The sequence below is a fragment of the Alligator sinensis genome, unplaced genomic scaffold (genome assembly GCF_000455745.1).
Source record: "Alligator sinensis unplaced genomic scaffold, ASM45574v1 scaffold880_2, whole genome shotgun sequence".
Classification (NCBI taxonomy): Eukaryota; Metazoa; Chordata; order Crocodylia; family Alligatoridae; genus Alligator; species Alligator sinensis.
The window spans coordinates 437414-460320 of record NW_005842934.1 but is presented as its reverse complement, the minus strand read 5'-3'; the positions used below and the strand labels follow the sequence as shown (position 1 = coordinate 460320).

Below are 22907 nucleotides of genomic sequence, written 5' to 3'. Positions count from 1 at the left end.
CAACTGCAATAATTCATGTAAAGTTTGGTCTTTAGGAGCAGACACCTTCCATCATCTGGGTTCAGAAAGAGCAACAGGGGCTTGCAAAACACCTGCCCCTCCAGGGCTTCCAGGCACAGTGGCAGCGACTTTCAGACATACACAAATGTGTCTTACACTGAACGCTCTCTGAGATGCAGAAGAATTAGCAAAAGTCAACACAGGAAGCTCTAGTGTGTGCAAATAACAACTTTATTATTTGTCTTTTTTAAAGCAGGGCTGCACACAGAGGAAATCCAATCCAGCTTTGGGACACAGCTCCCTGCTTTGTGAACATGGGCAAGCCCAGCTCACACTGCATCGTGCAATAAAGCACTGACCAATGCATGGGTAGGATAAGCTTTGGATCAAGGCACTCTTTTTGCAGGAGATGGGTACACAGACATGGAGTTATAAAGAACAGCTACTCCACTTCAATCCACATCCTACCTTCATCTGTTTTACTTTTCAAATATCAACAACACCTAACTGTAGAATGATTAAAATTTACTGCAGAGATAAACCCACAACCTTCCACCAGTTTTTTGTACAAAATTAAAAAGGAGTAACTAAATCAGTTCATCTTGAGGAGCTGGTCCTCTGCACTGCCTCAGTGGCTGATTGTATTTGATCCTGGCTATGTCCCTGGGCTGGCAGGTTATGGGTTCCTTATTGCTGGACTATGAGATGGAGGCACAAAAGAATTCAGTGCTAAGCCAGATAAGCAAGGTCAGCAAGATGCTAAGGTACCTGTAATAACACTTCAGAGAGACTAACATGAAACCAGCTGCTAAAATCCTTTGGTGGAGACATCAGCACAACTTCCCCCTAACATCTAACTATGTTCCCTAGTGATTGTGGCCATTAGTGAATACACAGGACCCCTCTTGAATAGGAAGGGGTAGAGAAATAAGCAAGGCATTATGCCTCATGGTTCAGAGAGACTCGTCTGGCTGCTTCAGCCAGAGTATCGTGTGAGGGATAGAGCTTCTGAGGCTCAGCATCAGATTGACAGATGGACTGAACCTCAGCTGATTACGTCCATCTATGCCCTTTTGCATATCTATGCTAAATACGAGAAAATGAGAGACAGAGGTGGTGGGTGGGGAGGAAGGGGGTGGATATCAAAAGAGCAGGATTAGACCCAGATATCAGAAGTGCAGTCTCCACCCGGGTAGCGCATCTCATGAGCGAGGGCAGGCCCATGGGGCTCCTTCCCAAAGTCCACTAGGAAATCTTCATTCACTGTCAGGCCCCCTCTCACAGTGTCCACGTTAACCTGCAGTATAACAGAGCCTTCCCTAGAGAGGGACAAGAAAGCAGGTGGTGGGAAAAATTAAAGTCACATCTTATTTTAAGAGATTCCTTACCCTGGCTCTTCTCTTCCAGACTAAGGCCCAGAAGTTTTGTTTTAGCAAGAAGTCTTCTCAAGAGCAAAGATGAGTCCTAACTCCTGTGTGTGTGTACATCAGCACTTGCTTCTGCTTAGATTTGGAGTCCTGGCCTTTCACTCAGTCTGGAGCCCACTTTCCAGTAGGGAGAACAGACATCATCAGTGAGGCTTTCATTACCCTGAATGGTCTTGCAGGGACCTGAGGGTCACTCGAAGGCAAATTACAGTGGTTCATTGAAAAACCTGGCCTAGAATTGCCAATGCATAAGAGAAGTTTCTTATATTTGACTACTTTGTGATGGGCTGTAATCTGCCCCCATGCGGTCATGCGGAAGATTACTGTCTGCTCTTTGTAAACAAAAAATCTGTCATAGATGCAGTCTGTGAAGACACTTCCTCTGCCTGAAGAAGGGTGTTTGTACCTGAAAGCTTGCAAAGAAGAATGTTTCCAACTATTTTATTTGGTCTAATAAAAGATATCAGTTTTACCCAAAGAACCTTGTCTGCCTCTGTCTTTAGACCAACACAGCTATAACCAACACTCCTGACAGTCTGTGAAGGTACTTTTGGAGCTATATAGTTTCCAGCAAACTAGGTCATCTTCCATAATGGTAGTGCTGCATGAATTCTGTCAACTCCCCACTCCCCCAGCCCTTCTCAGATTAAAAGAACGTATTAAACTACTAAGTTATTAAAAGAATTTCCTGAAAAGAAACACCTAGGCTCTCTACAATATGACATAAGCATCACCTACTTCTAAGAAGCAGCTCTTGGAAACAGGCTCTTGCCCCTGGGGTCGCCTACCTGTAAACATTTCTTACCTGATAAGGTCTGGGTAGAACTGCTTGTCCCATCCACTGTAAAGGGAAGTGGTTACGTACAGTCTCGTGCCATCCAAGCTCAGCTGGATCATCTGAGGTCCACCTGCGACCTTCTTCCCCTGGAGGTACAATGGGAACAAGGTAACAAGCTGCCAGTGTTCTCACTTTGGAAGAAGAATGCAACAGGAGGGTGAGGCAGAGAAGTCCAGCAGGATCAACTTCCTGCAGACAGGAGTTTGCCTTCCTGGATAGAAAACCATTGAAAACCTCTTCATTTGAGCTGGTAACCATTTCAAAAGAGAGACTCACTGCGTGCCTAAATCTAAGCTCAAGGGTATGAGAGATGGGTTTTGTATGGCTGTGGAAACTGGGTTAAGTCAGAAAGGCCCCAATCCTTCAATCTTTACTAAGGTAAAAAATCATTCTGTCCTTGGAGGGGACTTTTTCTTCCAGAAAACTGGCAGAAGCAGGCATTTATACAGGGGACATATACTGGCATAAGACAGCTACTAAGAGCATGGCTGTGCTGCTGTGGAGAGTTGTGGCTGCAGGACACATACTCCCACCTAAGCTAGCATCCATGTTGCCAACTCTGTCTCAACAGCAGTGAGAACGTAGGGGTGCAGGCTTCCAAAAGGCTCACACAAGCCTCTGGGGACCCCCTCAGGCAGCTGGCTTGTCTGAAACCTCTGCTGCAGCATCTTCTACCCAAGCTATGTTAAGCCAGCTCAGGCAAGACACACCTTCAGGTACAATCTAGGCCCGCAAGACACAACGAAGTAAGGAATTAGCAAAACAGTACTAAGATGTGATGCTTCTGGTGGAGAAAGCAGCCAATGTTGCTCACCTTGATCACAAATGGCTCTGGCGGACACTGCAGCTCTGGGTCTTCCAACACAGTGACGGGCCCACCTCTGATGATACTGCCTCCCAAAAACACCTGTAGGCAAGGGTCTGTTGTCACCAAGGGAGCAAGGACTCCAGGCATAGAAGATACATGGCCAGGCAGCCAAGGTATTTACATGGAGAGTGAAACTTGTCCTTTTCCCTTTCTAAAGAGGAGACAGAGGTAGTGTACCCAACCACAGCAACTTGCCTCACCTGTCCAACCAATTTGGGCTTCCTGGTGTTGGAGATATCATACTGACGAAGGTCTCCATGGATCCAGTTGTTGAAATACAGGAATCTATCATCCAGGGAGATGAGGATGTCAGTAATGAGACCTTAAAAAAAGAGAACATTCAGCAGAGGAGGCAAGAAATACACAGCAAATATACAGCCAACAGCAGCAACAGCAAACAAGGTCCAAACAGCCACAGATTCATGACTGTTAGTACACCAGACAGAGCATCAAGGCAAGACCTTAGATCCAGGCCCCACCAAAAATAAGTGTGAGCTGTACTGCTGCTATCACTCTATCCCCATCTGAACCTGGTTTTTGGTCCCAGATGATTACTGTGATTTCATTCAGTACCACCTTCCGTAACCACATTTAGTTCTTGCTGAAAGCCGGGCCTACAGGAGTTCCTTCCACAGCAGATACCACCACCAAGTTCTAGAGAGCCAACTTGGAAGAAGGGACCAAACATGATTTTCTGCAGAGAGGATCAGAAGAATAGCCCATTTGGCTTCCATTTAGCAGAAGCTATGCTTTGGCTGAGGGAAGTTATGCTTCTGTCCTCATGCCTGATAAAGAATGCCTTGCATTTGAAAGCTTCACCAACTTTACCCCAACCATGCAGTTTGTCCAATAAATCACCCACAAAAATCCTTGGCTCTAACTTAGGGTATTCCCAACTAGCAACTGGTGACAGTTTAGAATATACTCCAAATGGGCCAAAGGCAGAGGTACACACTGGTGAATCTAAACATAATCCTTCTCTGAGAGTAGGATCTTGATGACTAGCATTTTAGCTGAGAGGCTCTCAGGTTCCTTGGAGAAGACTTTCCTGAAATACAATCATTTAGCAATCACCAATTCATAAACCTTCACATCAATGACTGCTATTTGTGGGGGGAAAGAGGATGTTAACAGGCTGATACAGCTTACAGTCAGAAGGGCACTGTAGAAAAATGGAAAGCCACTGGTCAGCTTCGTTGCTACCCCAATCAAGCCAAGCCAAAAAGACTCCAAATGATAATGCATGCTGGCAGTTTGAAAGACTGTGAATGGCAAGTCTGTGCAACCTCCTCTTCAGAAGGGCACCTGCTTCTTTTGGAGCATGCACCCAGACACTGGCAGTACTGATAACCCATCGCCATGTCTTTGGTATGGTAAGTATTTCATGGTCAGGGATCTATATTGCTGCTGAGGATGTTTAAGAAGCAAATCTTGAGCCCTCCTCCACTCACCTGGCATCTCAGGCAGAAGCCACCCCTCCACCTTCTTGTTGGGAACTTGGATCACCTTCTCAGCTGCCCAGGTTCCTTTCTGCAGGGGAACAAAACTGTACATATCACCCGTGCTCCTTTTAGTCAGTCAACAGAAGCTCAGTTATGCTTGATAGCAGCAGGGTAAGCATACAAGAGCATATGCTTAACTTAGCCCATATAAAGGCAACACACAAGTACTACAGATACGCATTAACAATGGCGACGAAGCATCAGTAAGTGACCAGGCTCCAGAATACATGTATTCTGCCTGGTCACTTACTATCTAACATATAGAGCACTTGTCTGTTGGACGTCAACAACAGCACACCTACAATAGCTCCAAAAGATACCCAAATAAAGAGTTCAAGGGAGGAGGGGCAAAATACATGATGCCAGGCTAGGCTGGCTCTTTCCACAGAAGTGGGTCATTTTTGTCCTTTACAGAAGCCTTTAGTTCATGCCAGAAAGAACATGGCTGGGGAAAAATGTAGGACCCACAGTGCCAATTACTTTATTGTAACAGCATCTAGCAAATTACAGTAGAGTTGTTATCTGAAAAGTCAGTTAAGCAAAATGTTTTTTACTAACAAAACCATCAACCTGAAGTTGGGTTTTGCTTCTTGGTGACAATTCTGTCATTTTCTAGATCTGCTATAAGATACAAATGAATCTCTCTCAGCTTACTTGCTCTCACAACTAATTTCCTGGAAAGAACTTTCACCTATTCAAGATTCAAACAATTCCTTTTAAAAGCAGGTGGAAGTTGCAGACACATTGGTTTACATGCAAATGCTGGCTCCTGTTGGAGTCTCAGCACTGCAGATCTAGGATTCGCTGATTACTGCACACTTCCCAGAATCTCATTGCCTCACAAGGGTAAAACTCTGCAGACAGAATATTAAAAGCTTGTGGGAGCTCCTAACATAACTAACTAGCACTGAATTATTTGCCCTGCTTTGAGAAAGAGCAGGACCTCCTAGTCCACCTCCGTGCCTGGGAGGGTGGTGGTTTCATACAGCCTCTCCACTTTGCTAAACTTAATGCCTCATTAGAAGAGTTTTGGTTGACGGCTCTTTCTAACTGAAATCAGCTGCCCTCTCAGTGACCTGGAGCCTCCCTGAAACAGGGTCCCACTTGAGCCTTGCCTCCTGCCAAAGTCCTTACCTCAGTCTTGTAGAAACGGTGGATCGCACTGCTCAGGGCACACCCGACATATCCCTCTGCAGCGTCAGGATTGTGGAGGAATCTGATTTCCAGTGGGATGGAATCCTCCCCCAAATCAATTGCTTGTATGAAAGCATGAGTAGTCCAGTCCCACACATTAATGTAGCGGCCATAGCGCCCTGAGGAATCAAGTCATACAAACATGACATCAGAAGAGTTGCCTTTAACTTTGGAGAATCATCATTTCCAGGTGTGCAGCAGCTATCTGAATATCTCTGGCAGGGAAAATTAGTGCAACTGCATACAATTATAGGTGAGGGCTTCCAAGTGTTTTATAGGACAGCATGTGGGGTTTTGCTCCTAACAAAAGAATCTCTACTCATTTCAAAACTCTTTGTGGGCGAGGCATCAAGCATCAGATTGTGGGGTTCTCTGTATCATGTCTCCATGGCCACCATACAGTAGAAGACATGGAAGACCATGTTTGGTGGGAGCCTGGAGGACAGAGTGTCCATCCACTGAGGCTTCAGGTCTTCACACCCAAACAAAATACACTCAAGCAGTATGAGCAGTCTCTGACATTCCATTCATGCAAACATTGATCTTCAATGCGATCAGGAGAAGCACAATAACCTTCTGAGAGGAAGGGAGGAGAACCTAAACTGAGGTGCCCCTTTCTCCTCCTCACAGCTGACTTTCAAAAACAGAGTACACTTTTAAAATATACCTGGAAAACTTGAGGTTGAACACCAGAGTCAAGAGCTTACACTATGTGAAGAATGACCAGGGTAGGTGAGCATGCCTGGCTTGGTGTAAGCCACTCAGTATAATCTTTAGTAGCTTCTGTAAAAAGGTCCAGCAGACAGTGCTTACAGGTCTTTTTTGCCTACACACTTCCTGAGGTCAGCAGTTTTCACTATCTATAGAGGTGCCACTGGTCACAATCCTGGTCAGGGTTTTCCCCAGAGTGTTTAAATTAATGTTCTCTCACCTTTCGTCAGATCTGCTGGGTTAAACCCATCTGCAATGTACTTTGGAACTCCCCATTCAGTGCTCATCAGGACGTTGTGCCGTGGCTGGTACCAGAAGTCGTAGCCAAGGGCAGGTATCTTGTTCCCTTTCTCCCAATTTCCCTTCACTTCAAAGGTCTTTCCATCCAGCAAAATAAAGCCACCTAATGCAATAAACATACACACATATTTTATAAGAGAATCATTCAAGTTAACAGCTTGAACATGATCACACGAGTAATGATATAAATAGGAACAAAAGAAATAAAAAGGAACTCTTCTAAAAGTAATCCATAGCCTGCTACACCTACACAAGGGTGGAGAATGTTTTTGGAAGGGGATAGGTTTTTGTGCCCGTTACTGTAAGCATGATTATTGGCATTTTAACAGCAAGCAGGATTACTCAGCATAAAAGTCAAGCTAAAACACCTCCCCTCCCTAAGTTCCAATGCTGAATTTCTTAGCCAAATAAATATCCACCTAACAAGCCACCCATACCACCAATTGATATGCCTTTATACTGTAGGACTACTGACACTGATTAGCTGCATTAAGATTGATTTCCCAGGCATGCTGGCATTGCCTTTCTGGAAAAAGGGGAACTGAAGCATTGATCTGGAAAAGAAACCTGCCTTGCCCTTTCCAGCTTTTTTAATCTATTTGCTGAGTTCCCAGTTTGGCCCAATAGTGTTGTTATTGTAAACCAATAAGACCTGCAAGACTCTTTCAAAGCTGCCTTAAAGCAGGTCCTGAAGGTTTCACACCCACTCTTTTCATCTTTGTACTTAAAACAAACGTGAAACGATACGTCTTTACAACCGCCTACAATCCGAAAGACACCCCCAGTGTGAAAGGGAGCACGGGTCACAGCCATTCACATACAACTGACAAACGATTGCTTGGATATTAAGGAATGAGTTTTAAAGTAGTAATGCTCTGTTTGTTAGCCTCCCACAAGGGCTTTAAACATGAACTTTGGAAACATTGCCAGCTGGAAGTGCCAAATGAGGAAGTTTCTCTCTTCCACACAATAAGACATGGAACATTTTATGGAGACAAAAGATGGGTATCAGAGCCCTTCAAGTCTACCTCGCCAGTAAAAAGTCAGCACAAGTTGATATATTTGAAATAGGGTTAAGTAAGCTGTATTGATGGATCATGAGGGCAGCTGCCTACTTCACAAACACATGCAGCTGCTTAGAATCTAAAGGCTCAAGGACTGAACCTCCATAGAATCTAATTGTCCTGTAGCCCAGAAGCAGGTCCTCCAAATCAGGTTTGAATCATATTGGCATTTGGCATGGGTTTTCAAAGTACCTGTGATGTTTGACCTATTTACTCCCTCGGCCAAGTATCTATTGTATGATTCAGTACAGCAAAGCTGGCTACCTGCACAAAAGAACTGGGAACTTCTTACAAAGCTTAGTTTTTAGCTTGAACTCTGGTAGCCTGTTATTTCTGCAGCAAAGATGCCATCCCCTGAATGATTATGGAAATAAATACCTTTTCCGTTGCCAGATGGTTCGCCTAGGGAACTGATCATGATCTCACCATTACCCAGACAGTGACTTGTGTGGGGATTGGCCAGGTTGCACTTCCAGTATACTTCCACTGGCTCGATAGCCTAAAGAGAGTTTACACAGAGTCAAGCCTCTTCTTGCTCAGTCCCCTCCCTCCGAGTTAAAACAAAGCATCAACCCCACCCCATTAAGAAGGGTCTCTTGCTATCTTCGAACACTGAAGAGTTCTCAGGTTTTGGCTACCTGGCTACTATCTGCTCTGGACTTGGACAAAGAGAAGGAGACTACGAGAGAGAACTGAGAAAATCCCAATGCTTTACATGACTGGAGATACTACTTTGCATTTATTTTTTATTGTATTTATTTTTATTTGTAGTGAATCTCTTTAATTATTTTCTTGAAGAAAAATGTACCATGCTGCAACATTAAAAACATGGTCATAGTCAAAAGACATAAAACCAGTGGTTCAGTGCTACACAGTAAGGCTGAAAAAAAAAAAAAAAATCAGTCTGTCTGCGATTCACTGAAATTAGTTGTTTTTCTTGATATATTAAGAAGACAACTAGCTTTCATCTAGATAGAAAACCAGATTGCAACAGCAGCAGAATAGTCAGCAAAATTTTTATTATTGGGCTTTCTGTCAGAGACACAGACTAGTGCCCAGTTTTCAGATAGAAGCATTTGAGTGTGGTGCTGATCATAAGGAAAATAAGACAATTTTAATTTCTCTTGAGAACCAGTTTGAAACAAAGAAAGTCTCCGTCTCAAAAGAGATATTTATTTTTCTTCACCCCATTGCACATAGCTAAATTTTGGCTAAGTCATGAGGAACAGCGTAGTCACTTGTTATTCCAAGGGTGTAAGAGGAGAAAAATCAGGAAGGCCAAGGCACAATTTGAGATTAAAATGGCAAGGGCCATAAGAGGCAATAAACAGGATTCTACAAGTGTGTCAAAAGTAGGAGTAAGACCGAAGAAACATTAAGTCCCTTACCGAACACTGAATGTAATCTAGTTATGGATGATTCAGGGAAGGCTGGAATATTTAATAGCTTTTTTACTTCAGTCTCCACAAATAGGGGTAGCTATCAGATGATGAGTGCTGATGGCGGCAAAGATAAGGAAGCAGACAAACAGCTTAGAGTGACTGCAGAACAGGGTAGGAATTACTTAGAAAAGCTAGATGCTTTCAAGTTGGCAGGGCTGGATGGGAAGCACCCTAGGGCACTGAAGGAATTGGCTACAGGTAATTATAGTGTCATTCACTACTGTCTTTGAGAACTTGTGGAGGTCAGGTGCAGTCCTGGATGAGTGGAAAAGAGCAAATATAATGCCTTTCTTTAGGAAAGGGAAGAAGAAGGTTGGATCTGAGGAATTACAGATGAGTCCGCCTAACTTCAATACCTGAAAAGATCATACAGCAGGTCCTCAAAGAATATATTGTGAAGAACCTAAAGGAGAACAAAGTGATCAGGAACAGCCAGCACAGATTCATTACTAGCAAGTCATGCCTGGCCAAGCTGACTTCCTTCTATGATAAGGTGACACGCTTGGTGGATAAGGGGAGAGTAGTAGACGATATACCTTGACTTTAGCGAGGCTTTTGACATCGTCTCCCATGACACTCATTAAACTAAGGAAATATAAACTAGACAAAAGTGCTGTAAGTACTTTCCACTGTAACATGAATGCATTGGTCCATAATAGATGGTTGGACCTTCATGCTCAAAAAGTAGTCACCACTGGCCTAAGGTCTGTTTGGAGGTGGTATCAAGTGGAGTTTACCAGGGGTCTGCCCTGGTTTCAGTATTGTTTAATATCTTCAATAATCATTTGGATAATGGGATCAAGTGCACAATTCAATTTGTGGATGACACCAAGTTGGCTGGATTTGCAGACACCCTGGAAGGCAGGGCTAGGATCCAGAACAACCTGGATAGACTGGAGAAATGGTCTGCAATCATTCCGATGAAATTCAACAAAGAAAAGTGCAAGGTCCTGCCCTTGAGATGGAATAACTGCAAACACAAATACAGACTGGAGAATTATTGGCTGGGCTGCAATACTGCAGAGAAGGACCTGAGGGTTACAGTGGACAATAAGCTGAATATGGGCCAACAGCATCCTGGGTTGTATTAACAGGAATGTCACTTGCAAATAAAGATTCTTTTGCTCTATTCAGAACTGTTGAGGCCTCACCTGAAGCACTGTGTCCAGTTTTAGGCCCCACATTTCAAGAAGGATGTGGACAGATTGAAGAGTCCAGCACAGAGCAACAAAAATGATTAGGGGCATGGAAAGCAAGACTTATAAGAAAAGGCTGAAAGAACTAGGGTTATTTAGTGGCCATAGGAGACAGGACTAGGAGCAATAGACTCAAGCTGCAACAGAGGAAATTTAGGTTAGAGAGATCAGAAGGGATTTTCTGACTATGAGGGTGGTCAAGCACTGGAACAGGCTACCTAGAGAAGTTGAGATCTCCATCCTTGGAAGTTTTCAAGAGCAGGTTGGACAGATATTTGGCTGGGGTGGTTTAGTCAAGACTGGGAGTGGGGGGCTGGACTAGATGGCTTTGTGAGGTCCCATCCAGTCCTAATTTCCCCCCTAATTTCCCCTATGAAAGCTGGAAGATTAACTATGATAGGAGACTGATAATAGGTGCGTCCCACCAACTGTAATGGGAAATACCATGTTAATAAGATCTATTTCCTGCTACCTCTGCCAAACTGTTTGTCCTAGTGTATGTGTATGTGTGAATGTGAGTGAGTGAGAGAGATTTGTTTTTGGAAATTTTCATGCCCAAAGCTTCAGTCACTCACAAAATAAAACTGGAGAAAAATAAATTATTTTGCACAAAATGCTCAAGCTTTTCATTTAAAAGCCATGCTTAGGAACAGGGATCTGAAACCTGGTATACAGATGGTCTGTGTGTCAGGGATGCAGTTTTATAGTCCCTGTGATAATCTAACCAAATCTGAAGAAGTTTGGAAAGGGCCCTGAAATTTGCATACATTCAACAGAGTACTTTCAATTTAGCAGCTAATGGGCATGTACTAGGAACATGTAGTTAAAGACTGGATCATACTACTGTATATAAAGTCTGGACAGATCATCTGAATACTGGCATTCCCTAACATTTAAATGCTAGATTTTGAATGCTACATTCTTTTAAAATAATTTGGAGCCTGCATGTACATGTAACTGTCCTAAGAAACTGTGAGACATTCAGTGCTCAGACAAGTTTAGATTTACAAAAGCCCTGAAAATGTATTCTGGACTCTCCATCCAACTTTGGAGTAGAAGTCATAGTTCTCATCTTCCAGGCAAGGCACCTGTCTTTGTATCACCTCTGACATACCTTATAGAGCCTGGGAGCCCGCATGTCTGTACCCACATCCACCACATAAATGCGGGAAGAGATCAGACTGGGAAGAATCAGCCGGTTCCGTTTCTTGCTGACATCCCCAAAGGAACTGCTGCAAGTATTCCACCCCGAATGATGGAGCTCATCGTTGACATTGGGCATGGGCAGACGGTGGATCACCTATGAAAGCAAAGGATTAAGATTCAGGTTTAGCAAAGCATCAGGACAGGAAGCCCCGGAGAAAGGGACACAGCCCTATAGATAAAAACAGATTAGGAAAGGGGGCATGGGAATTATAGTTATTATCCGGAGAGTAAATTCAGAAAGTAGGTGGAGATTTTCAGAGTTGCTGCTTTGGAGGAGAGGGGGAGGGAAAGTCCTATCCCTAGTAGTGAGCCTGGGAGACTCCCGGAGATCAAGACTCTTGGTTTTTATTTCTGGCTTTCTATATGTCATACTATATGACCTTAGGCAAGTCACTTCTTTTCCCCACACTTTGCATTTAATGGACATCCGCATGTCCTAACATTTGTCTTATAATGATATGCTTTAACTGTATCTAAAACTTGGAAAGTAGACAGATAATCCAGCTGTTGCAAAAAAACACAGAATGGTGGTGGAGAGAAAAGAACAACTGCACAAAGGCAGCCACTTTCTGTCTGGGAAAAGCTGGCGTGGTTACAGCGTGGTCTTGTAGCAATTTGATTATAGTTAATGGTACGTTGCATTCTGGCTGCTGATCTGCAGTAGAATGTCGCGTAGGGTTAAGAAATGTTCTTAAAGCCATTGTCCCAGTAAGAACCTGGATTCTTCAATCCCCTGCAGCAAAATCTATAGTAAGAATTACATAAAAGAAAGAGTTACATATGAAAAACATGTCTAAACAGATACACTGTTTCCCAGCTCCTTTGTAACATTGGAGAACAAAGTCTAAAATGTCAATAACAATTTAAGACACACGAATAACTAGTATTTTGGAATGCAGATTACACTTTTTGAAACAATGAACCAACCAGTTTTAAAATACCTAGTTTTAACAAATAACTGGGAGCTACAGTCTTCATAAATCTGCCAGATTCTGCTTTTCCATTTGAGATGGGAATGCATTCGTCTTATAGAGGACAAAATATAGAATCATTGGTTGGACAGGAAAATACACTTGCTATGAACTTGATAAAAAATTGTCCAGTGCCCCAAGCAAAAATGATCCTGTAGAGATAAGTAGTCTTTCCACACATATACTGACAATGTGGATTTAAAGGGAGTCACCCAAATGCTTACTGCACGAAGAAATCTTTGAAGTCTTCTTGGGAATAAGAGTTTATACATTAGCCTTGAGAAATTCTTGGAGGATTATTTAGCTGAGGTTGAGAAAATGGCTGAAAACTCAAACATGTATCTAAGCCACCAGAGTTTCAGAGAAGTTTGATGTGAATTCATAAACTGGCTTAAATTCATGAAGAATCTTGAGAAGGAGAGTGGACTTCTGAGTTTCTAGTGAAATATGAAACCAGCTAAGTTACCCATAGTTCAGGGTTCACTGTGAATAGGCTGCACATGTCTAAGAAATGTAGCATGAAATGTATATTGATGATCAACACTGGAATGTCTATTGGAAAATGGTGATGGAGAAAAACCAAAAGCAGCCAAGGACAAAAGAAATCTCTGACAAAATAGGACAAAAGGCAGGGTCCTTGAATCCAACTTTCATGACTGGAGGGATCTCTGGATAAGACAATGAGAAAGTACAACACAAAAATGAGTTAGCACAACTGACACAGGGCAGCTGCCTTGCCATGCTTGGGGGGCCGGTGGGGGGTGGAAATCAGTGTCTTGAGTGCAGGCAGGAGAGAAAAGCCCATCCAGGGAGCTCTAGATGAAAAGAAGAGAGACAAAGCTATCTAAGTCCTCCAAAGGTGCATTAGATACCCATTTAGCCAGCAAGACAGGATAATGACAAATGCAGAGTTTTTTCTCTTGCAAGCAGGGGTACAAGTTGCTGCCCCTAGAGAGTAGTGATAAATGGCAAGCAGATGGCATATGGTCAGCTCAAGCAGAAGCAGGGTAGAGTACAGCCAGAGAGATACCTGAGAGTAGAATGGAGATTCTGGATCCACATCCACAGTGGCCAGATAGTCAGGTTTGTTTATCCCAGTGTTCCTGTAGATACAGGGCAAGTATATGATTTTCTCCCTGGGACCTGCCAAGGCAGAAGCATTGTTTAAGAGTTGGCAATCATTAGTTTAAAAGAAAAAAACTGAGGTGAGCCTTGGAGGTGTTTTTTACTGGGTTGAATTTACCCATCTGGAGCTTGGGGTCCTTCCTCCTGAATTACATCAGGGACTTACAGATCCTGGTTTCCAAGGGAAGCTCTGGACAGCATGAAGCTGGAAAGGGATTTCCTTGCCTAAGGAAGGGACTCCTTCAGCTTTGTGCAGCTCTGCCCAAAGACTCAACCCTGGTTCAGAAAAGTACTTCTGAAGGGGCTTTGGGATGCACAGGTCATTGCAACAGGAACAGCTCCAGGGATCTCCCTTACCCCTGACAAGGACTTGTCCACCCTCCCCTAGTGGCAGTTACTCAAGGTACACTCTGGTGTCATGCATCATCTCTAGCCCTGCCTTGGTTATTATAACCAGCAAGAGTAGAAGCCTTTAAAATACCCAAGCCTGCATTCATGGCTCTACTAAGGTCAAAGACAATACAGCACAATTACTTCAAGAGGGTGAGAATTTGGTTGACGATTCCATATTTGTAAGAGGAACAGAACATGCCCGTCTTGATTAGCCCATTGTGTAAGAGAAGCCTGGCTTAAAAATGATCACAATGTAAAACCATGCAGGATACCCCAAGGGAAATGAGGACAGGAAATCACTCCTTTTTTCACTGGCGAGCCACGTGTAGGTCCCATTTATGGCAAAAGCAAGGTTGCAAGGAACTCTGTTATGATAAACTTGTTTGTTTGTTTGTTTTAATGTTCAGTATTTCAATGCGTAGACACAGCAGAGTTTGCTGTGTGTGAGCCCTCCACACCAAGCTATTTGCGCTGTGAACCTGTTATGGCACAAGGCCACAGTCTGAAAGTCTTGACCAGCAACAGGTCAAAGATGAAAATGGGTTTTACTTGCACTTTACAGTTTCCTCCCACCTACTGGAGGATCCAAAGTATAGAGCTAATTAATGACATGGAAGTGGATCATCTTCATTTTAAAGTGATCCAGCAGTAACTCACAACTCTTTCACCAATGCCCTAGGATTTCAAGCCAGAATTGATACGGACTTGCCTTTCATGGCATCCAAAGGAGTCTTGTATCCAGGACCGCATTCTCCACATTCTGCTATTATAAAATAATAATAGTGAAAGTTAGAGATTCCCAAGTTACGGAAAGGCACATGTTCAAAAGAGGGTACTGGAAATGTCAAACACCCACACATCCCTTTACTCTAACAGCAGCTGAATAAGCTGATGACCTCTGAAAAGGAAGCACAAAGTATCAGGTTGAACACCCAAAAAAAGAGAGGAAAAAAATCAGAGCTTGAATTTTAAAGGAGCTCTTTTCTGCAACTTAGCACCAAGGCAAGTACAGCAAGTGCTTGGGATCTAGGAAGACTTAAATGACAGCAAGTTTTTGAGACTGGGGTCCATGCACTGCCCTTCATTCACCTAGACACATTGTTCCATTTGAACAACCCACTCTCCCATGAAGTGGAAAACTTTCAGGCTTCTTCTGAGTATTAGTCCTTGAAGAAGTGGCCATTCCTGGGGGCTTAGAAGCTCTTTGGGAGGCAGTTCTGCAGAAGCCTGTCCAGGATTTCTGGTAGTTTTGCTTGGTGGGAAGTCTGACCTGGACTAGCTCCCTTCCCAAGAAACTCATTTCCCAGTCACTTCCTCCTGCTAGAAACCTCCAGCCTGCACCCTTACATTACCTGCTACCAATCCTCAGCTCAGTTATTAATTCAGGAACCAGCAGAAGAGAGGCATTGCAGCTGGTAGTCCATGTAGCCAAGAGATTGGAGGGGAACCTGAATGCTATCAATGGGGGAATCTGCTTAGCAGCACCAGAGGTACACATGTCTAGTTGGAGGCTGGTGGCTGCATTACGATGAAGAAAGATCAAGGCATTGTGAAGTAGCAGAGAAGCTGAAAATAAATGTCTCTGGGTTCTGTAAAGGATAAATCAGGAATTCAGTGGATTCAATGTATACCTCATATTCTCTCTGTACAAAGCCTCTGCTTTGGGAGCTGGAAAGAGAATTACAGAAGGAAAGAAATTGTTTCATGAATTCTACTCTCTCTCCTCTGAGGTTTATGACATTAAAATTGGATTTACTCAAAAAAGGGCACCCTAGCACTGACATTTTAACTTAAGCATTTTCTTATGTAACTGGATTTGTAGATAGGGAAAGGAAGGAAAAGCTGCTGTTTCATTTGTCCCTAAGCTTTATAAAAAAAAAAAAAAAAAAAAAAAAGACTTAAGTCTTTATTACAAGTGGATGCAATAACAGAAATTAAACTTAATTTTACTTTACCCAGTCACCTTATTTAGCAGAGACAAAGCACACAGTAGAGCCATGCTAGATTAGCATTGCAAACACACCATTATTTTGCAGATCCTTTTAACAAATTAAAAAAAACCCACAAAAGCTAGAATGTTTGCTAGAGATAATTTAGGGCAAGAGGATGAATTCAATCCTCCTGTTCTCCTTTCTCCCTTCCACACTTACTCAAATATTCTATTACAATAAACTATTGTATTTGACTGTTTGAGGATCACACAAACATTTTGCAGTAAGCTCTGCCAGAATCATTCAGGAATAGAAAATTAGTTTTTTTAGGATGAAGCTGTCATTTCTACCATTTTAGAGCAATACATTAATACAAGTGTTTACATTAATTATGTGAATCTGCGGCTAAGACTATGAATGTCAGACACTGAATTCCACTTGGCAATTAAGTCATTGTTTAGTTGGACTGTATCCGAAGTGGATGGGTAACGAAGGGCCAACAAGTTTTGCAAGTTCCTGCTAAACCAGGATTACTCAAGTTTTTTCTACAGTGTGGTCTATATCTTAATAGACCAATTGCCGTGGGAATGACTTCCCTTCAATGTGGCATAACTGAAAGGGGAGGGCAACAGGGCAGCAGCTCCAGGCACTGCCTTTGTGGGGTGGCGCAAAAACAGATACTTCTGCTGCTGCGGCTACTTACACCACCACAATCAGCACAGGGACAGTCTGCTCTGCCCCAAGCATGGAGCTGCCTTGCTGTGCCTCTGAATTCACCTCCCCTCCCACCTGTCATTGGATATTGTTCCTGTGGGAAGGGAGAAAGTGCTTCTTTGGAAAGATTTAGCACTACCTGCATGCAAATAATCTGCATGTTTTTACCTGGTATTAGTTTGAAAAAAACACATTCTGTCATTTTTCATAGAGGAAACCCCCAGAGGCCTGATTCTCTGCAGCCTGCACTCTGCCCTGCCTTCAGACATGCCAAGTGACAGTAAAACAGGGCCACTTTCATTGTGGTAGCATTTTTTGCCCCATTCTGCAATCACTGACACCAGTGTCAGGCACTGAAACATGGGGAGTCAGACCCAGTGTCTGCTCTTGCTCTTCATTTCATCTGCTTTGTTTCTCTCACTACAGACCAGACACTTTTTCAGGCACCACCAGCATGTGCTCCATGGTTTGGGAACTGCTGTGCTAGTTAATAACAGAGTTTGTGGACATTTTATTGCAACACTTACAACGATTACAAAAAATGTGAACCACAACTTCCTGTAAGACATAATGAAGGATGAGTTATCTAGGGCCTGAAGCTCTCCTTTCCCTAACACCCACCACAGGAGAGGCAAGTTTTAGGCCTCGGGGAAACTGTAAAAGGGGTGTTCTTTTGATGATTGCTGTGATATGGGGTTTCTAGTAAATCATATCAACACAGTTCTTTTTCACTCTGTATTTTTTAAACACACCAATTGCTAGGTAATTATTATAAGCTGTACAAGGTTAGAGAATGGAGGCTGTAAGTGTTCATGTAGCAGTTAGAGCAGGAGGCCACAGTCGAGATTGACATACTTGTAACAGTCACTGACTGTGAGCTTGGGGTAAAATTGGGAATATTTATCCCTCCTGTAATTTCCTAGAGAATTGTAGAGTTCTGAGATCCTCAAAGCAAAGAAACCATGAAAACACAGAGCAGGCCAAAGATAATGAATACCATGCAAATGACAGAATTTAGGACTTTTGTCTTAAGAAAAAAACTTCCAAAATACAAAAAGAAATATTGTCTAAGCAATACGAATGTTACAATTTACAAAGTGAGCTACAAGGTGTATTCATTAATCTGCTACGGCAAACATGCAGACTCTGCTAAAACTGGCATTGCTGGTAATCAGCCTAATGAGGGTGTAGATTTAGAACAACAGGTAATTGCATTGTAAAAACGGTTTTAGCTTGCTGAATTTGAGATTGCTGTATACCCAATGCATCAGCTGTTAGCACAAATCTCACATAATTCAGTTTAAGTACCAGTAAGTTAGTCTGAATAGAAAATGTTGAAATATTTCATGCTGCTTTATCTGCACCACTTAACGTCCTTTTTATAGATATGAGTGTATGTAACTCCAGAGAGAAGCCTTAAAAAGTGCCAAGGTTTTATTAACAGGTCGTTCTTATAAACAAACAACTCGCAGCCCATTCCCTGAAAACAGAGGCTTATTATACAACCCGGAATTAAAACTAATTTCCAGGGTCAGATTCTATTAAAGCCCTTTCATACCAGGCTCCCAGAATGAGGAAACCCACTTACATAAACTTATGTGTATTAGGTCTCAATTTTGCTTTTCATTTTAGAAAAGTGGGATTGCTAAAGCCACTTTTGCATGTCCGATATCTACTTTGAAGAATATGAACAGACTGTTCTCTTATCAGGTTACATTCGACTTAACCAGTAATGTATTAAAAATATAGCGGGGGGAGCCAAATAAGTTAGTTTTATGGCATAATTTTGCTCAAAGTTAAACTGCTGAGAAAATAAATTAGAACTGGGAAAAGAGGTATATTAGCAACAATTATGCCAGTCACCAGATCAGCATTAGCAGTATGAGGGAACATGCTCCTGTGAGAAGGTCTTATTCCACACAAACACAAAGTGTTCCAGAAGACTGAATTTCTGCCTGCATTTGGAAAGGCTGCACCAACCTTCAGTTCAGCCCCCACGACACAAATCTATAAAGCATTCCACTTTAACTTGGTTTTGGCACAGATCTAAATTGTTTCTTCCTGTAAGTGTGGAGTATGAATCTTTACTCACTGCCGGCGCTTGTACACATGATGGAGGTTTAGTCCTTAGGGTTCTATTCTATGACCCCTACATTGAAACACTGGGGGTTTATTCTTCTGTCACTGGTATGGCAAGGGGCCAGATCCCGCACCCAGGCAGAGCCTGCCTGTCTGCAGTCAGGGGGTGAGCTGCCAGTGGGCTGAGCAGCCCCTGAGCTGCAGGGGGCCCCGATCCTTCCCACCATGGCAGCGGTGCCCCCTGGAGCCACACTAGTGGGCTGCTAGAGGGCTGGGTGCTGCCCCAGCTCAGAGGTGCACCCAGCCCAATCCAACTCTCCCCAACCGCAAGCAGGGGCAGCATCCAGCCCTCTACCAACCTGCCTGGGCAGCCCTGAGGGGTACCACCACCATGGAGGGAAAGACCAGGGCTCCCACAGCTCAGGGGCCACTTGGCCCTCCGGCAGCTCACCCCACAGCTGCAGGAGAGGCAGGTAGTTTCTCCTGGAAAAAAAGGATTGGGCCCCTTGCCACTTCTGCCTTCAGAAGGTACCTTCTGAAGGCAGAAGTGGTGAGTGGCCTGATTCTTTTTTTCTGCAGAGCCTGCCCACCTCTCCTGCGGCCGGGGAGGTGAGCTGACTAATAGCTGCAATTCATCATTGCAAACTAAACTACATTTGGGTGTAGTTTAGTTTGCAACAATGCAAACTCATTTAAAAACCCCAAAACTCTTGCATGTCTACAGTCTAATGCCATTAAGCCACACAACATGACATTTTTGTCACTTGTACATGGCAATGGCATCACATAAGCATCCTGCCTGATTATTTCTTCAAAAAATATTATGATCATTAAGAAGAAGTGCCTTTACATATGTAACAGTACATTATATGCGTCTAGTGTTTAAAAAGGAAAAAATAAATCCTTTTCATTACTATCCGCAGAAAAGAACGTAGTAAACAGTCAGGATGGAGAGCTGAACTGGACAATTTAGGTTCAGTTTTACTGAGTCAGTTTCCCTTTTCTGTCTTTGTGATTAGAGTTTTTAATCTAACCAAACACACTGTCATGTACAATGGGAAGCACAATATATCAATAATCACATTGGGAAAAAAAATCTATTTTAATTCTCTTCTAAACACCCCCTCTCCCCACCACCCTCCAGCAACTTTCAGAGCAAGTAACAGCTACAGTAGACAAGTACACAGAAAGTTACATTTTGATTCTCCCCTACATGCAGATCTCTCTCAAAGCAGCAGATCCCCACTTTTACAGTTGGCTTGAATAGAACTTCATACTCAAGTTTATACTTATTTCTAGGCTGCATTGGCTACTCAGAAACAAACGCACTAGTCCCTGGCCAGGGGAAGGATAGGTAGTTTCAAAGTGCATGGTCAACAGCCTGCAAAAGCCCACAGCAGGGAGGTCCAAGTTGGATCCATGAACTAAATCTGTCAGTCTTTTCCTGCCTAGACCTGCCTGTAGGCTGGGGGCTATTTCTTACCCATTCTGGTTGTCTTTTGGTCAGATCTTGCAGCTGCGGAGGACTTGAAAGAAAGCAGTTCACAGTCTGCCTGAGAGCACTGGATTTTGCAGAGCAAATGCTGTTCTCAGGGGGTCTTATATGCAAGGGAAAGGGGCGGGGAGAGCAGAAAGCTGCCAAGGGGAGGATCTGGTGCTGAAAGAGCGTGGGAGGTACTAGGATAACATACCTTCTTTCTTGTACCCAATTAATGCCACAGGAAGCTACTTGGTTCTACTGCTCCCTGCTGCTCTCTTTTGAAACACAGAGCTGTATCGGATTCTTGTGGACTTCCCACATGCTTCTTCTATTCGTACTCTAGACACGTATACGGGGGTAGTCGTGTGTGGTGAGCACAAAAACCCTCCTTATACAGAGAAAAGCCATTTGCTTTTAATGGGGGGCAGGGAAGAGTTCTGTTTATAAAACTTTTCTTTTTGGGTAGTATTCTCAAGTCTCCTTCCTAGTAGCCAACGCATGCCTAACCAGATCACAGCTAATTGTCTTTGCTTGGCAGGCAGTTGTGTTTTAACATTTGCGTGGCTCTTCAGTCCCTTGTCAGACAGCTGGATGATATCTTCCCACTCACCAGCTGCAAGCAGATCCATTTTTCCTGTGAAATCTTCTGCAAATTATTAGCTGAAACCACAGCCTCATCTCAAACCCCTGTGTTAGCAACTCCAACCCCTGAGCCGAGGGCCTGACAGGTAGAGGCACATGGGCAATTGGATCAATTTAGTCCTTTTGCCTGTTTATAAATTAGATACAAGCTGTGTTTGTTTGTTTTTTAAATTTAATTTCTTTGTTGCTAACTCAATTGCTTTGGGCAAACACATTCCAGCCTAGTCTGTGCTTGAGAAATCCTTGCTGTGAGCGTGCCTTTGATGATTTGAGAACCACAGTGGCATACGCGGGCCCATCTAAATCATCTAATATAATTTCTCCCTCCTGACTGGACACTCTGACCTTAACTGACCGTCTTCAACCAACAACATAACAAGGTGTATTTTGTTTCATGTTTCAGTTGATTTTGAAGATGGGCATGAAATTAATTTTCTACAAACATATAAAGGAAGAAAACTGCACTTGCATGAATTATTGCAAATAGCATGTAAATAGTGGAAAAAAAGTATCCAAGTTGTATTTGAAACCCATTGAAACGTCCACTAATGTGGGCTCTATTTCCAGCTCTTTCACTAACACGTAGGATAATTTTTGTCTCTCAAACTCTCTGGGCCTCTGCTTTAATGACTGCAAAATGGGGATAATGATGGCTACCTCATTCATGAAATGCCTGGAGATCAACAGATAGAAAGTCTGATACAAGAGTTAACTATTACTACTGTAATTTTGCTCTTTGTTCACCCTGCTCTCCTGATGTATAATATATTCACTGCTCCCTTTGCCTCTCACTTTTATCTTTCAATCAAATACAATGAACTGCTCAAGGAAAAGCTTAATTTACCACTCCACCCTGTCCTCAAAACTGCTTACTATGTTAATAGTTACTTATGCACTTAATCATTCTCTCTGCCCCCTCTTCTGAAGCCCCACCCTTGTTCACCCAATACTGTTCCCCCCTCAATTTTTCATTCTTAACATACTATTTTTGACTAAGAACAAACCTGTTCTGCTATTTTTCAAGCCAGATATTAAATGCACAACCCCACTTATTCTCGTGTAATTTAATTTTCAGCACCTAGAGCCATACCAGGGATCAACAGAGCATCTGCTGCTCAGCTGCACCCAAGTTCACATTAAGAATCTGATCCTGAAGTCAGATGTGCACAGAACTCCTGTAGGATCTGCTGACATCAATGGAACTGCACACAGGTCTATGTATCCATTCCCATGGCCTCAAATGGAGGATAAGGAGCCTACATTTTTGACACAATGTGTGGGATACTTAAAACTTCTCAAAGATGGCCTGGCCCCAATGCTATGAAATCAGTGGGAACTTTTCCAGTCTGGAACAAAATTGTGCAAAAGATTGTTTTGATACGCCTTTAAATGCAGCTATGCAAATTATATCAGGAATACTAAAAAGTATGCCATTGCCATGGCTTCCAGTCCTAGCAAACATTGTTCCCTCACAGCTCCGCTACGATGCCGCATGCATGAGGGAATACCATAAGAACATCGGTAACCCAAACCTCCCAATCAACAAGGACATCACTATGCCACGACTGGATAGGTTCAAATCTAGAAAACCCTTCTGGAAATATGCCAAGAAACTCTATGATGATAACAAGAGCACTGAAAACAATGGAGGGAAGACTGAACAAATACCATCTTGCCACCGAAATACATCGTCACTAACCTTACAATTCCCCAGCCAGGTTTTAACCTACTGAGAAAGATTTGGTCCTCCCTGAATCACATCTGGACACTTCATGGAAAATGTGGATACCTACTCCATAAGTGGAGAATCAAAGCGAGTCTGGG

At 43.0% G+C, this 22907-nt stretch overlaps 1 protein-coding gene across 2 annotated transcripts; it reads right to left on the bottom strand.

The window, feature by feature from the left end:
- Positions 1 to 213: 213 nt before the first annotated feature.
- SELENBP1 (selenium binding protein 1) lies at positions 214 to 20571 on the bottom strand. Of its 2 annotated transcripts, XM_006036246.3 has the most exons (12): positions 20445 to 20571; positions 14947 to 15000; positions 13750 to 13862; positions 11657 to 11842; positions 8283 to 8403; positions 6761 to 6943; positions 5770 to 5948; positions 4585 to 4663; positions 3334 to 3455; positions 3080 to 3172; positions 2233 to 2351; positions 214 to 1319 (listed from the first exon to the last, which is right to left on the bottom strand). In XM_006036246.3, exons 1-12 carry the CDS (start codon positions 20446 to 20448, stop codon positions 1157 to 1159), a joined length of 1416 nt encoding a protein of 471 aa, XP_006036308.1. In that variant the 5' UTR covers positions 20449 to 20571; the 3' UTR covers positions 214 to 1156. The 2 variants fall into 2 exon arrangements, with proteins under 2 accessions (XP_006036308.1, XP_025048294.1); XM_025192509.1 differs by lacking the exons at positions 13750 to 13862; positions 14947 to 15000 and having other exon boundaries at positions 20445 to 20547.
- Positions 20572 to 22907: the final 2336 nt, after the last annotated feature.